This window comes from Bos javanicus, chromosome 26, assembly GCF_032452875.1.
Source record: "Bos javanicus breed banteng chromosome 26, ARS-OSU_banteng_1.0, whole genome shotgun sequence".
Classification (NCBI taxonomy): Eukaryota; Metazoa; Chordata; class Mammalia; order Artiodactyla; family Bovidae; genus Bos; species Bos javanicus.
Genome location: NC_083893.1, coordinates 11,201,760 through 11,217,026, shown reverse-complemented (window position 1 = coordinate 11,217,026; position 15,267 = coordinate 11,201,760). Strand labels below are relative to the sequence as shown.

Genomic DNA, 15,267 nt, shown 5'->3' with positions numbered 1-15,267 from the left:
GCAAACCTGTGGTAATGCAATGCTGAGGCTGGTGGAGACTGACTGCAAAGGAGCATGAAAAAATGTTTGGGGTGATGAAAGTGTTCTGTATCTTGATTGTGGTGGTTGAGGTTACATGAGTGTGTACATTTGTCAAATGTCATCAAAATGTAGACATAAAATGGTTGTGTTTTACTGTATGTAAATTATACCTCAATCTAAAAAAGTTTCTAACAGGTTTTCACATTTAGAGTAACCTCTTTCAGGACTTCCCTACTGGTCCAGTGGTTAAGACTCTGCACTTCCACTATTTGGGGTGGCAGATTTGATCCCTGGTCCAGGAAGTTCCATGGTCTCCCCAGGTGGGGCAGTGGAAAAGAATGCCTGCCAACATAGGGCACGCAAAAACACAGGTTCAATCCCTGGGTCGGGAAGATCCCCTGAAGTAGGAAATGGCAGCCCACACCCGTATTTTTGCTTGGAAAATCCCATGGACAGAGGAGTCCGGTGGGCCCAATCCACAGGGTCACAAAGAGTCAAACACAAGAGACCATTCACACACACAAACTGGGGAAGTTCCACATGCCACTCATAGTGGCAAAAAAAAATTTCCGCTTCCTTTTGTGGCATAGGTTTCTACACTCCCTTTCTGTGTGGTGGGAACTTCCCCTGCAACACACTCCTGTGACTTCTTGTTTACAGATGGATTTATTCTGGATGGAATCCATGTCCTTGTTTTCCACAGTAAAAAAGACGATACCACGTCTACCAGGTATCTTAGATATTGGGGGAGAGACACTTAACAATCAGCCAACTGGTTTGAAGTCTGACATCAGTAATTTGATGGCTTGTTTTTATGGATTGGGGACCAGTGACAGGAAGTGATATCACCCAGTGTCATGCAACTCAGTAGTGTCACTCAGACCCAGTGGTCTCGAATCCCACTCTTGGTATCTTTCTGCCTCACCTTTACCTCTCAAGGCAGCAAACCAATTTAAAAAGTACGGATACTACTGAAAGTTAAGACACTGGAAATAAGGAGGGATTGAGGAGGGAAGAATAATGGAAAGACAGTGTTGGAAGCCTACCCAAATAAGTGCCTTTTCTGTCTATAAGATGTGCAGTTTTTCTAGTGATAGACGGATCACTTCAGAAAACTTTACGGAGGGCAATGTGACAGATTTGCCCTACAAATGGAGTGCTTTATTTGAAGGTGATTGACTGTTAGCAAGAATTCTTTGCAAATGAGTAGATTTTTGAAAGTAAAGGGGACAAAGTGAAATGGAACATATATCCCATGGCACCCCACTCCAGTACTCTTTCCTGGAAAATCCCATGGACAGAGGGCCTGGTGGGCTGTAGTCCATGGGGTCGCTAAGAGTCGGACACGACTGAGCGACTTCACCTTCACGTTCACTTAGAGGAACATCATGATATAGAGCGTCTTTTGTTTCAATTTTTTTTTTCCTGAAGCCAGAATGAAATGCAGAATGCAATTATATTTTAGTGGTTGGATGTTAAAATGAAATAAATGGAAGGCTGCTTGGGACAATGAAGAATGGCCTGATGGAAATGTACTCTCTTTGCCTATAGTTTTAGGTATGCTCTTAACTCAATAACGATGTTTCCATTATATCTGTGTCATATCAGGTGGGTTAATTATTTACAAGAAGCTCAGGCTAATATTCCAGGGGAACCACAGACTGCTCCAAAGTGTCTAGGAAACTAGATTAGCTTTGTTTAACCTGTGCATCTCTTCTGAATACATATAAATCTATTACATGACTTGTTTTGAAAGAGACTCACGTGTTGTTTTGTGAGCAGCCGCATACTCTTGAGTTAACCCTGTGGTTAACCTCTCTCCTCAACTCACCCCCACCCCCCCCACCCCCACTTCCTTTGGTCTTGGTCACTCACTCACATGAACGAGTGCTCAAGCTTTACCGTGGCTTGTTGACACAAATGCGCAATAACAGTTTTGAAGTCTGGAGGGCAGATGGGCGACTGCGCTATCTAAACTCTACCAGAGTTCCTTATCTCCATTTCAATTCATACAGTGTTGTCAGGTGAGTGCCTTCGCTTCTGTGAGCTTCGGTTTCATCCTCGTGGAAGAGGGAAAATTGTGCCTATCTCTGAGATTTGTGAGGCTCCAGAGTGACTATTCATGAGGAACTATTAATAGTCTCGCATACTGATGTTTTCAGAGAGGTCCCTTCTTCCCACCCTGGAACCCTGTGAGGAGGTTCCGTGGTCTGTGGTTTTGCCCAGCTTGACTCTAATCAGCAGACCTTTGCTTACTATACTGTTATTTACCTTTTAATTTGGATTTATGCAATTATATTTTTAGAGAGACACTCACCAGTTAGTTCTTAACTTCTAAGATGTGGGAACGCCAAAGAGAAGATGTCTAATTGAAACAAATGAAAATGGAATCATCTGGGGATAGCAGAGCCAAAGTAAAAATTAATGATGTTTAATATCTTTGTAAGGAAACAGGACTTAATGATGTTTAATATCTTTGTAAGGAAACAGGACATTTTATTTTGCCAGGGGCTGTTACCTTCCCTGTGTCTTTTATGGGATAATCACCTAATTTTTAATGTACAGCATCAATAAATGATACGGGTTTTTTTAGTCCTAGAGAAACTATACAAAAGAGATTTTTGTGTTCGTATTTATACGGCAGGAGTAACCTGAAATATTTATTTCAGAAAATTATATATATTATGGTATTGAATGAAGTTTTTAAATTAATCATTATCACATGGACTGTACAGTCCATGGAATTCTCCAGGCCAGAATACTGGAGTGGGTAGCCTTTCCCTTCTCCAGGGGATCTTCCCAACCCAGGGATTGAACCCAGGTCTCCTGCATTGCAGGTGGATTCTTTACCAGCTGAGCCACCAGGGAAGCCCAACTTAATTATACCATCCTGCTATATTTCTGTATAGTCTTCCCACTCCATATGACACAAGTATACAACCCTTATAGAAATTTTGCATGGCTTACCTCACATTGTACACACAATTCTAGAGTCCTCTTTTTGTTTTAACATTGTATCATAAATGATTCCCATATTACAGTATCATCTTTTAGTTTATAATTTAAAGCATTGACTACTGTCCCATTTGTTTCATATGTCATGATTCTCCAGACACTTCCCAGTTGTCAAGCATTTACACTGGTTTGGTTTTACATGTTATTCAAAGCACAGCTATTATTTTTTTCTCATAGTGTTTAGCTTCTCTTGAGTTGTTTTCTTAGGCTAACTGCCCAGAACTGAGATTACTCTTCAAAGAACATGAATAACTTTCTAATTCTTGATATGTTGCACTATGTTGCTTTCCAAAGAGCTATTGCATCGCACTGCCTGTCTCAAAGTTTTTCAAGTGCCAGGCAGCACAGACGTCTCACACAGGCCATTTATGGGTAGATGGATCCATAATCTTAAATTGGAAAACAGTTTAACCTTGGGGACTATTTTAATGGAAAACCCTAGGAAGAGGCTAGGATTATACCAAGGCAGATGTTTCTAAGCTCTGGCTTTTTCACTTGTACAACGGATTCTGTCATTTCATGACACCTAATTGTGTCCAATTTGTGAGTTATTACATCGTGTGCATTTGTAGGCAAGTGTTGGTAGAACTCAAATGCTAGTCCTATTGAAAGTGTCAGAGGCTAGACATAAAGCATGCCACGAACACGACTCAGATGTGGCTGTTCAAGAAGCTGGTTTATAGCGACACAGAACCGGCTGAAGTGGAAGATCTTATTGCCTCCAGGGACCCGGCAGGGGTCATACATGAGTGAAACGGCGCAGAGACTGGGCAGCACAGGAGGTCAGGGGAGGGTGGAGGGGGATGTACAGGCCTTATCCAAAGGAGGAGTGCCATTCCTGGCTCCAGCTGATGGCTGCCACGGATGAATGCCAGACCAATATCTTCAGTGCTCTAAGTTTTTCAAGACAGTTTGGAAATCTGAATGTTTAGGTTTCTTAATTGATACAGCTGCTACAACAAAAATATCACAGACTGGGTTGCCTAAACAACAAATTGTTAGTTCTTATAGTTGTGTAGGCTGGAAATTCCAAGATCAAGGCACTGGCATACTCAGGGTCTGGTGAGAACCCTCTTCGTGGGTCCTGTTTTTACTGTGACATCATATGGCAGAAGGGACAAAAGCGCTCTTTGGGGTCTCTTTTAAAAGGGCACTAATCCCATTCTGCAAGAGCGGGGCCCTCATGACCTAATCATTTCCCAAAGGCCCCCATCTCCAAATATCATCACATTGGCGAGTTCCCTGGCTGATTAAGTCAGTGACCTTAGGCATGCCAGGGGAATGCCAATGGTACCATGTAAAGAACTGTATTTCTAGCTGCATCAGGCTGTAATTAATGTCATCCTACTGGTGTGTCTTCAGCAAGAATTACTTGCATTTGATTAAATAAAAGTGTATATGAATTTACATCAAGGAGTGATGAAAGGTGGTGGAAACAGTGTCAGGCATTGTTAGGAAAAGACTGATTCATGTCCCACTTTTGCTGCTTGATAGTGTTTATAATAGGAAAATTACTGACTCTCTCTAGTCTGAGCTGGTGTATATATAAAATAGGGATAATAATACCTACTGTCTCTGGTTATTGTGGGCTTCCCTGGTGGTTCGGATGGTAAGGAATCTGCCTACAAAGCAGGAGACCTGGGTTTGATCCCTGGGTGGGGGACATCCCACAGAGAAGGGCATGGGTACCCACTCCAATATTCTTGCCTGGAGAATTCCATGAACAGAGGAGCCTGGTGGGCTACAGTCCATGGGGTTGCAAAGAGTGGGACATGACTGAACAACTAAAACACACACCTATGGTTACTGTAAAAGTTAAATGAGATACTGTCTATAACGATACATCATAGCAGCGTGGCCTATCGAAATGGTCTGAAAAGCTACTTCCATGCTGTTTTCGCTTAGCCCAGTGTTTTGGGTATGACTCTGTCCCCAGCCTGGGGCTTCCCAGATGGCTCAGATGGTAAAGAATGCACCTGCAATGCAGGAGACCTGGGTTCAATCCCCGGGTGGGGAAGATCCCCTGAAGAAGGGCATGGCTACCCACTCCAGTATTCTTACCTGGAGAATTCCATGGACAGAAGAGCCTGGCAGGCTACAGTCCGTGGGGTCACAAACAGTTGAACACAATTTCCAAATCAGGAAAGGAGTACGTCAAGGCTGTATATTGTCACCCTGCTTATTTAACTTATATTCAGAGTTCAGTTCAGTCGCTCAGTCGTGTCTGACTCTTTGCGACCCCATGAACCGTAGCACGCCAGGCCTCCCTGTCCATCACCAACTCCTGGAGTTCACCCAAACCTATGTCCATCAAGTCTGTGATGCCAACCAACCATCTCATCCTCTGTCGTCGCCTTCTCCTGCCCTCAGTCTTTCCCAGCATCAAGGGTCTTTTCAAATGAGTCAGCTCTTTGCATCAGGTGGCCAAAGTATTAGAGTTTCAGCTTCAACATCAGTCCTTCCAATGAACACCCAGGACTGATCTCCTTTAGGATGGACTGGTTGGATCTCCTTGCAGTCCAAGGGACTCTCAAGAGTCTTCTCCAACACCGCAGTTCAAAAGCATCAATTCTTCCATGCTCAGCTTTCTTTATAGTCCAACTCTCACATCCATTCATGACCACTGGAAAAACCATAGCCTTGACTAGATGGACCTTTGTTGGCAAAGTAATGTCTCTGCTTTTGAATATGCTATCTAGGTTGGTCATAGCTTTTCTTCCAAGGAGTAAACATCTATTAATTTCATGGCTGCAATCACCATCTGCAGTGATTATATTCAGAGTACATCATGCAAAATGCCGGGCTGGATGAAGCACAAGCTGGAATCAAGATTGCTGGGAGAAATACCAATAACCTCAGATACGCAGATGACACCACCCTTATGGCAGAAAGTGAAGAACTAAAGAGCCTCTTGATGAAAGGGAAAGAAAAGAGTGAAAAAGTTGGCTTAAAGCTCAACATTCAGAAAACTAAGATAATGGCATCCGGTCCCATCACTTTATGGCAAATAGATGGGGAAACAGAAACAGTGAGATACTTTATGTTTTTGGTCTCCAAAATCAGTGCAGATGGTGATTGCAGCCATGAAATTAAAAGACGCTTGCTTCTTGGAAGAAAAGCTATGACCAACCTAGATAGCATATTAAAAAGCAGAGGCATTACTAACAAAGGTCCATCTAGTCAAAGCTATGGTTTTTCCAGTAGTCATGTATGAATGTGAGAGTTGGACTATAAAGAAAGCTGAGCACGGAATAATTGATGGTTTTGAACTGTGGTGTTGGGAAGACTCTCGACAGTCCCTTGGACTGCAAGGAGATCCAACCAGTCCATCCTAAAGGAGATCAGTCCTGAATATTCATTGGAAGGACTGATGCTGAAGCTGAAACTCCAATACTTTGGCCATCTGATATGAAGAACCACCTCATTTGAAAAGACCCTGATGCTGGGAAAGATTGAAGGCAGGAGGAGAAGGGGATGACAGAGGATGAGATGGTTGGATGGCATCACCAACTAGATGGACATGGGTTTAAATAGGCTCTGGGAATTGGTGATGGACAGGGAAGCCTGGCATGCTGCAGTCCATGGAGTTGAACAAGTCAGACATGACTGAGTGACTGAACTAAACTGAACTGAACTGAACAATACTTTCGCTTTTCACTTTCACTGTCCCCAGCCCAGTGATTAGCAATATTAGCATTTCAGATAATAATTTTGACTTTCTGTCAATCAGTAGACTGAATATTTGTACCAATACTGCTCTTCTAGTACTTCTGACAGATTTATCCTCTCCATCCGTTCACTCCATCTGCTTTGTCAGTCTCTCCACATTCACAGGATGGCTAATTAAGATGAAGGAGGGGCCCTTCTGAGTCTTGAAAACAAGCAAATTTAAGAGGTCTGTCTACATGGAGTCACTCTTGTTGTCTTGGGCTCCCTATCTTTGTTCTGCATTTGCTCTTTGAACTCAAAGCTGCCAATTTGTTCCAGTAGCTTAAAAGATCCATGCTTGCAAGATTTTACTGTGTGCCATTTTCTTGAGAAAGTTGTGATTTTAAAGTAAATTTAAATTTTAAATTGGTTTGTCTATAATTTATCAGATGGTGCATGGTCTGTGTTCGCCAAACAATACATGCTTAGTCATACTTGACATAATGTTTCATATAATTAATATTACTTAAAATTTTTTCTGTTGATCATAATAAAATTCTACCCAAAACTGGTGATTGGCTCAATCCAATGGAAAAATCACCTGTTAAAACTCTTATGTAGCCGCATAAAGAATTCATCTTTAATTCTAATTAAGAAGCTTGCTGGACATGCCAAAGTATACCATAAGAAACACTTGATCTCACAGTTCTTATGGGACCAAACCCAGGCCTGGCTTAGCTGGGTGCTTGGCTCAGGGTCTCCCAAGGCTGCAGAGTGTCAGCCAGACTGTGTTCTCTACTGGAGGCTCAACAAGGGAAAAATCTGCTTTCAAGCTCACTTGGCATGTTGGCAGAATTCATTTCCTTTCTCTTGTAGGACAGAGAACTTTAGCTTTTTGCTGTCACTTTAGCCTTTGGGGGCTGTCCTCAGATGCCACGTGGTTTGCTGCCACATGGCCCTCCCCATGGCAGCATGTAACACAGCAGCTTCCTTTTTTAAGGCCTGTGAAAGAGCAAGAGCGAGTCAGCTAGCCAGAGTGAGGCTTTTTTTAAAAAAACTACTTGATATAACATCTATTTTTTTAATATTTATTGATTTGTTTATGACTCTTCTGGGTCTTCGTTGCTGCATGGGCTTTTCTTTAGTTGTGGCTCATGGGGGCTACTCTCTATCTGCATTCCAGTGACTTCCCTTGTTGCAGAGCATGGGCTCTAGGGCTCAAGGGCTTCAGTAGTTGTGGCTCATGGGCTTAGTTCAGAAGGCAGTGGCAACCCATTTCAATACTCTTGCCTGGAAAATCCCATGGACGGAGGAGCCTGGTGGGCTGCAGTCCCGGAGTCACTGCGAGTCAGACACGACTGAGCAGCTTCATTTTTCACTTTTCACTTTCCACTTTCATGCATTGGAGAAGGAAATGGCAACCCACTCCAGTGTTCTTGCCTGGAGAATCCCAGGGACGGGGGAGCCTGGTGGGCTGCTGTCTATGGGGTCACAGAGTCGGACACGACTGGAGTGACTTAGCAGCAGCAGCAGCAGCAGCAGCAGCATGAGCTTAGTTCTGTGGCATGTGGAATCTTCCCAGACCGTTGATTGAGCCTGCATCTTCTTCATTGGCAGGCGGATTCTTTACTACTGAGCCATCAGGGAAGCCCAAGTCTGAGTCTTACTCAGCATGAACTAGTCACACCTGTCCCATCACATGTGCCATATTCTGGTGAGAAGGGAATCATAGGTCCTGCGGAAATGCAAGGAACAGGATTATACAGAGAACAGAGCGGCAGGAGGTGAGACCATAGGGGAGCCTTAGAATCTCCCAAAGGAGATGTGTTTGTGTCTTGCTCACCATCAAATCCTTCGTGTCCAGAATAATGCCTAACATATATTAGATACTCCATAAGTGTCAGTAGTTGAATTAATGAATTAACATTGCAGATATTGAATCATGCATTGCTAATTTCCTCCCCCACCCAAGTCTATGGTTTACCTTTTGGTTGTATTTATTATATGGTTTAATGTATATAAATGCTAAATTTTGATTTGGACAAATCAACAAAAGTTTCCCTTAATTTGTCGATATCACTTTACACCGCAGGGAGTCCTTTTCCCATTCAGAGATCAGATAAATGTTTGCCTGTATTTTCACCTAGATTTTAAATTACTTTTTTTTCCCATGTAATTCTGATCTATCTAGAAAGTCAAAAATTAAATGGAGAGTTATAACAGGATGTAGCAAATAATCTTTTTTTTCCATCCATCCCTCTTCGCTACCTTATTTAGTTTTATTGAATTATTATGTACTGGTTTCTGGGCTTTGTATTCTGTTTCATTATTTTTCATTCTCGTTTCAGTTTTTTCCATCTAAGAATTATAGCATTCTTGGTCAGAAATGCCAAAGCAGTTACTGTCAGAATCATTTAGTATAATAATTAAGACATAGCCTAAGCTGTTGAAAGACTCCAGCATAGCGAGCTGGCATGTAACCCACTCAGTATTCTCGCCTGGAGAATCCCATGAACAGAGGAACCTGGGGGGCTACAGTCCATAGAGTAGCAGAGAGTCAGCGCAACTGAAACCACTCAGCACAGCACAGCACAAATACAGCTGAGGCATATTTACCTTTGGCATAATAGTGAGTAGGTGAAACCCAGACCTGGAGAGGCACCTATTCCCCACAGAGTCGTTTGAGAACTCAGGCTCTTCCTGTTCCGTAGCTCTGCCAGCCCCCAGGGCAATGTTCAGGCATGTATGGTTGGAGCTGTCTCATCTCCTCATCCATGTTCCGGTCTGTGGGAAAGGAGGTGGTGCGTGTCTTGAGACATCCTTTGCCTTTGAGCTGAGGAACCAGAAGTGGCATGTATTATGTTGCTCACATCCCTTTAGTCTAACTAAACCACGTTGCCACATCTACCTTCAAGGTATGGAAAATAGTTTAAACAGCCATCCTAGACTTGACTTGAAAGTTGAGAGGATCTGTTATTAAAAAGATGAGGGATGGGTTCCAAGAAGAACTACTTGTCTCTGCTGCAGTCCAGTTTTCATAGTCACAAATACTCATATTTAAGAGAAAGGTGATAATCATTTTCAGCAAGTGAAGAACTATCTTTGGATATGGCAATGAAATACAAATATGTCCTGATTTTTTATTTTAGATGGCCAATAACCCATGTGCCAGGTAGCACTCTATGCCAATCTTGAATGCCAACAGGAAGTCACTGGACGGCAAACCCTTCCAAGATCATAACTGGGCTGTTGGAGTAACTTGGAAAAGAAGAAAGAGGAATTGAAAGCATGGCTAAAGTAAAAAGAGCTCGGTCTACCTCTCCTCCCGATGGAGGCTGGGGCTGGATGATCGTGGCTGGCTGCTTCCTTGTTACCATCTGCACCCGAGCGGTAACCAGGTAGGCGGGACTTTCTTCTTGATTCATTATTATGATCTGGCTTGTCTTTTTTCCTAACTCAGCTTCATTCTATCTCTGAACCTGTCTTTGTGAAAATAAATGTATATATGTGTGTTATATGTGTGTGTGTTTCCTTTGACTGCTCAGATATCTTCTTCTTTGCAAGGAATGTCATTTTCTGACACTGGATAGGGATCTCTTTTTATAATATCTGACCTATAAACCTGGAGTTTTACGACACTTTTGACTAAATATCATGGCTATTGCCAGACATTTATTTTCATAAGCAGTTCATCCCACAAAGGACAAAAATTATAAGTTCAAAACAGCCACGAGAGCCTCTCAGCTCACCAGGATACCAAGCCATGGGAAGCTTAAAGCCTAAAATTGAAATTCTTTTGCTTCATTTTGCACTTGGCTGTGGTAGTGGAGGCTGAACTCTAGGTTGAAGGAGAGAAACAGCACAAATGCAGGGATTCTCATCTCTTTTGGTCATGGGTCCTCTTTTTCTTTTACTCAAGAGCATAGTGTTGAATATACTTGCATTAAATGGCCATACACTGAGATGCATTCACCTTATTTACGTTTGGAATAAATACACACTTGAAATCTGCATGTGCCAGCTCTTTCCTCTAGAGGTACCTTTGTTCAGACTGAACTCTCTTCTCTGGCAACTCTCCCTAGGCTGCTCTACATAACTTTATTTGATTGGCACCATCCATAAAAGCATCGATGTGTTCCCCATAACAAACAGATAATGCAGGAAAGAAGCAGTGTTTGTTTTTGCTACAATAAGGTTTTGTTATGTGTCATCATAAACTGTAGATTTATTTAAAATAATGTGATGGTTGAGTCTGATTTTTCTCCCATCTATTTTATGGATCCTGTGTTCTGGGAGTGAGGGGGTCATAGAGTTAAAAGGAATCTTTCATCTTGGTTCTTCCATGCAGAAGCTTTCATCATTCATTTAAGCATTTCATCAATAGTTTATCTATTTTATATATAATTTGATGAGAGGAAAGTTCTGGAAGTGAGCTTGGTGCTTTATAAGAGGGGCGGCTGGAAATTAAAAAAGAGGCTTGTGGCTGGCAGCAAAGACTTGTCTTCAGAGCTTCCTGGGAGAGGCTGAGAGCAGGGTCCTTGAGCAAAATAAGCTTGGAGGAGAAAAGTATGAAGCACCAGGAAGCAGCCAAGAGAACTGAAGACAGAGGCGAGGAGAGCAGCCTACACGGGGGTTTGTCAGTTCAGAGGATCAGTGCCTACTGGGCAGTTAATTCTTTTTTCCACTTTTTTCAAGTTTTATTAAGAAATAATCAACCTTAGTCACTATGTAAGTTCGAGGCATACATATTGATGATTTTTTATTGAAGTATGTTTGATTTACAGTGTTGTGGTAGTTTCTGGTGTACAGCAAAGTCAAAGTGTGAGTCACTCAGCTGTTCGATTTTGTGACCCCCATGGGCTGTATCCCGCCAGTCTCCTCTGTCCATGGAATTCTCCCGGCAAGAATACTGAAGTGGGTTGCCGTTTCCTTCTCCAGGGGATCTTCCCTACCCAGGGATCGAACCTGCATTGCAGGCAGACTCTTTACCAACTGAGCCACCAGGGAAGCCTATTCTTTTCCATTATGGTTTATTACAAGATACTGAATGTAGTTCCCTGTGCTATGCAGTGAGACCTTATTGTTTATCTACTTTATATATAATCGTTTATAAGCATGATGATTTGATTTACATATATTATGGGTTCAGCTAACATCCACCTTCTCATATAACTACACTGAAAAGGAAAGAAAGAAGAAAAGAGGAAAAAATCTCTCCTCCTAAAGAGAACACTTAGAATGTAGTCTTTTACATCTTTCCTGTATGCCATACCATAGTGTCAGCTGTAGTCGTCATGTTGTGCGTGACATCCCTACTACTTATTTATCTCATAACTGGAAGTTTGTATTCCTGACCACCTCCCACCAGCCCCCTTTCCCCCACCCTCTGTCTCTGGTAACCACAAGTCTGATCTCTTTTTATATGAGTTTGATTATTGTTTTAGATTCCATATATGAGTAAGATCATACAGTATTTGTCTTTCTCTGTTTAACTTATTTCACTTAGCAAAATACCTTCAAAGCCCTTTCATATTGTTGCAAAGTGGCAGGATTTCCTTGCGTTTTTTTCCTGGCTGAATAATATTCCATTGTATATACACACCACACCCTCTTTATCCATTTATCCATCCACGTCTTGGCGATTATAAATCACGCTGCTGTGAGCATGGGGACGCAGGTATCTTTTCTCGTTAGGGCTCTCATTTCCTTTGGATCGCAGTGGGATTGTTGGATCCCATACTGTTTCCTATGGTGGCTGTACCAATTTACAGTCCCATCAACAATGCACAAGGCTTACCTCACTGAAAATAGGTACTTAAGATTTCATATAGATGAGTCCATAATGTATTTAAAATGTTTTTATTGGTGGACATTTATATTGTCTCCTAGCTTTTGCTTTACAAATAATGCTACCATTAAATCTACCATTTAAATCATATTTCACTCTTGCCTTGTAACTGGTAATGCTTTCTTACACATAAAATTTATAAAAAGCTTAAGGTTGTGCAGGCTGTTAAAGCAGTCATTCTTGTTATTTGCTCCCTGTGCTTGTTAATATGCATTGATTACCTGTTTTTGCTTCAAGATGTCTTATTACCAAACACATTATCTATGTTAATAAATTCATTTCATTGTGGAATTACATGGCATTCTATTAGTAACTTGAAAAATTAATTGGAGTTGATACTTGAAAAGTAATGTTTGTTTAAAGGAAACCCCCATCTCTGAGACCTATTTTTCTCAAATTCTTCTGGGGCTAAATTAACTTAATTATAATAGATGTCTAGAGTCCTATGAAACTGTGACGCTCTTATAGCAACAGCTCAATTCCTGTAAATAATTTCTCATGTTACCTGAGCACTTACTCTGTGTTTGTTGGGCATTATTCCAAACAGTTTTCATTGATTAAGTCATTTAATCCTTATGATAACACACAGAGGTTGAATAATGTGTCCAAAGTCACATGGTGGGTGAGTGACAGTGCTTCTAACCACTGGGCTGCGCTGCCCAGTGGATTACTTACTGTGCTGACTTAGTGGATAACGTCATCAACTGGGAAAAAACAGTCTTCACCAAATATCAGTTGTTGTCAGCTCCCAGTTCTCCAGGAGCCAGAGAAGAATTTTCCAGCACAGTGACGAGACAGAGGCAGCAGGTATGCTGACCCCTTGAGAGAAAATATCTTTGAGAATGATATAGCAGACACCACTTGGATGATACCGTGAACAAAACCTACTAACCCCTGGAGGCTGTTCAGGGTTGTTTGCTATTGCAGCACAATCTAATCCAATCTGACTGATACAGTCTTGCTTCTCCAAATGCTTAATTTATAGATGAGGAAATCAAGACCCTGAGAGATTTAGAAGCTTTATTGCAACCCTCAGTTATTCAGCATGGGAATCAGAGATCAGAAACCAGGTCTGCTGACATCTGTCAGATGCCCAAATATTCCAAGGGACAGCAAAAATAATCTGGGGTGAGAAGCACATGTACAGCCAATAACAATTTGTTTTCTTTAAGGTTATGCCAGTGTTAGCCTGTGTGTGCGCTCAGTTGTGTCTGACTGTGACCTCATGGCCTGTAGCCCTCCAGGCTCCTCTGTCCATGGGATTCTCTGGGCAAGAATACTGGAGTGGGTTGCCATTTCCTCCTCCAGGGGATCTTCCCCACCCAGGGATTGAATCTGCATCTCCTGAGTCTTCTGCATTGGCAGGCGGATTCTTTACCTTTGAGCCACCAGGGAAGCCCCTTTCATGGAGACTTCCTGATTGTCTAGTCACCACTCCCAATGGACCAAAATTAGATTAATTCCTCAACTGAATATCCATGGAGCTTTAGGCTTATTTTATATTTCTGTAATATGTGCGTTCATCATTGTGCAGCACCCCTCTTGGTGGCCTCTCAATTCTGAAGAGGCAAACACCTCTGGCACCAACACTTGGGTAAAGCCTGTCAAAGCCAATATGCATGCCTGTGATTCTCACCTTCTGGAAAAATCTGAGCTGAAGTACCTTTCTTCTTGTCTGTTATTCTTCCTCATTCAAAAAATATTTATAGAGAGAATTCCCTGGTGCTCTAGTGGTTAGGACTCCTAGTTTTCACTGTCTGTGTTTAGAAGGCATAAATCATAAAACTTTACCATCTAAAAAGTTCCATGGTCCTTTCCGTTTGGAGAATAAAGGAAAGGACAACAATAATCCCTCTCATATTTCATAAAAGTCACAGTCATTCAGAAGTCTGTGTATGTAGTTATTAAATGTTACCTCTGACAAGCCTACTCACATGTTTAGATAAGAATCTCAAGTGTTACTTTTGAATTTTGCATGCTTACAGTTAGATATGACTAATCATATCAGTTGGGAAAAAAAGCATCAAACAAAACGAAATGACAATAGAACAAGATAAAAAAAGTCACAAGAGACAAACATAGCCCCACAGATTTTAAATTTCCCAAAACTGTTTAGTGGAGAGAAGACACTTCCACAAGTGCTGAACCTAATCTATCCTCTGCACATCAAATTCCACCCCAGCACCTTTGGGACTTAGAATTTAGCATCCTATCCCATCCCTTTGCTCTTTCCTATCACCAGGACTGGCAGCATAATTGCAGGACCCAGTTGCGAAGAGTCAGACACGACTGAGCGACTTCCCTTTCACTTTTCACTTTCATGCATTGGAGAAAGAAATGGCAACCCACTCCAGTGTTCTTGCCTGGAGAATCCCAGGGACAGGGGAGCCTGGTGGGCTGCCGTCTATGGGGTCACACAGAGTCAGACACGACTGAAGCAACTTAGCAGCAGCAGCAATGCAAGAGGAAAATGCAAGGCCTCTTGTCCAAAAAGCAGGAAATAAAGGGCTGGTAAATATACTAAAAGGCTTCCCAGGTAGCTCAGTGGTAAAGAATCCGCCTGCCAATGCAAAAGACTTGGGTTTGATCCCTGGGTTGGGAAAACCCCCTGGAGTAGCAAGTGGCAACCCACTCCATTATTCTTGCCTGGGAAATCTCTTGGACAAGGAGCCTGGTGAGTTTCAGTCCATGGGATTGCAGAGTCAGACATGACTTAGCGACTGAGCACAGACTTA

The 15,267-nt window shown here is 42.1% G+C and overlaps 1 protein-coding gene across 3 annotated transcripts in view; it reads left to right on the top strand.

The window, feature by feature from the left end:
- SLC16A12 (solute carrier family 16 member 12) overlaps positions 1-15,267 on the top strand; it is a 99,721-nt gene that overhangs the window by 67,120 nt on the left and 17,334 nt on the right. For 2 of the 3 annotated variants that reach the window (XM_061402759.1, XM_061402758.1), the window contains one exon: positions 9,834-10,082. In XM_061402759.1, the coding sequence (XP_061258743.1) occupies positions 9,973-10,082 (110 nt within the window). In that variant the 5' untranslated portion in view covers positions 9,834-9,972. Of the gene's footprint in view, positions 1-1,912; positions 2,046-9,833; positions 10,083-15,267 lie in introns of those variants that run through there. The other variant, XM_061402760.1, reaches the window with a different exon arrangement.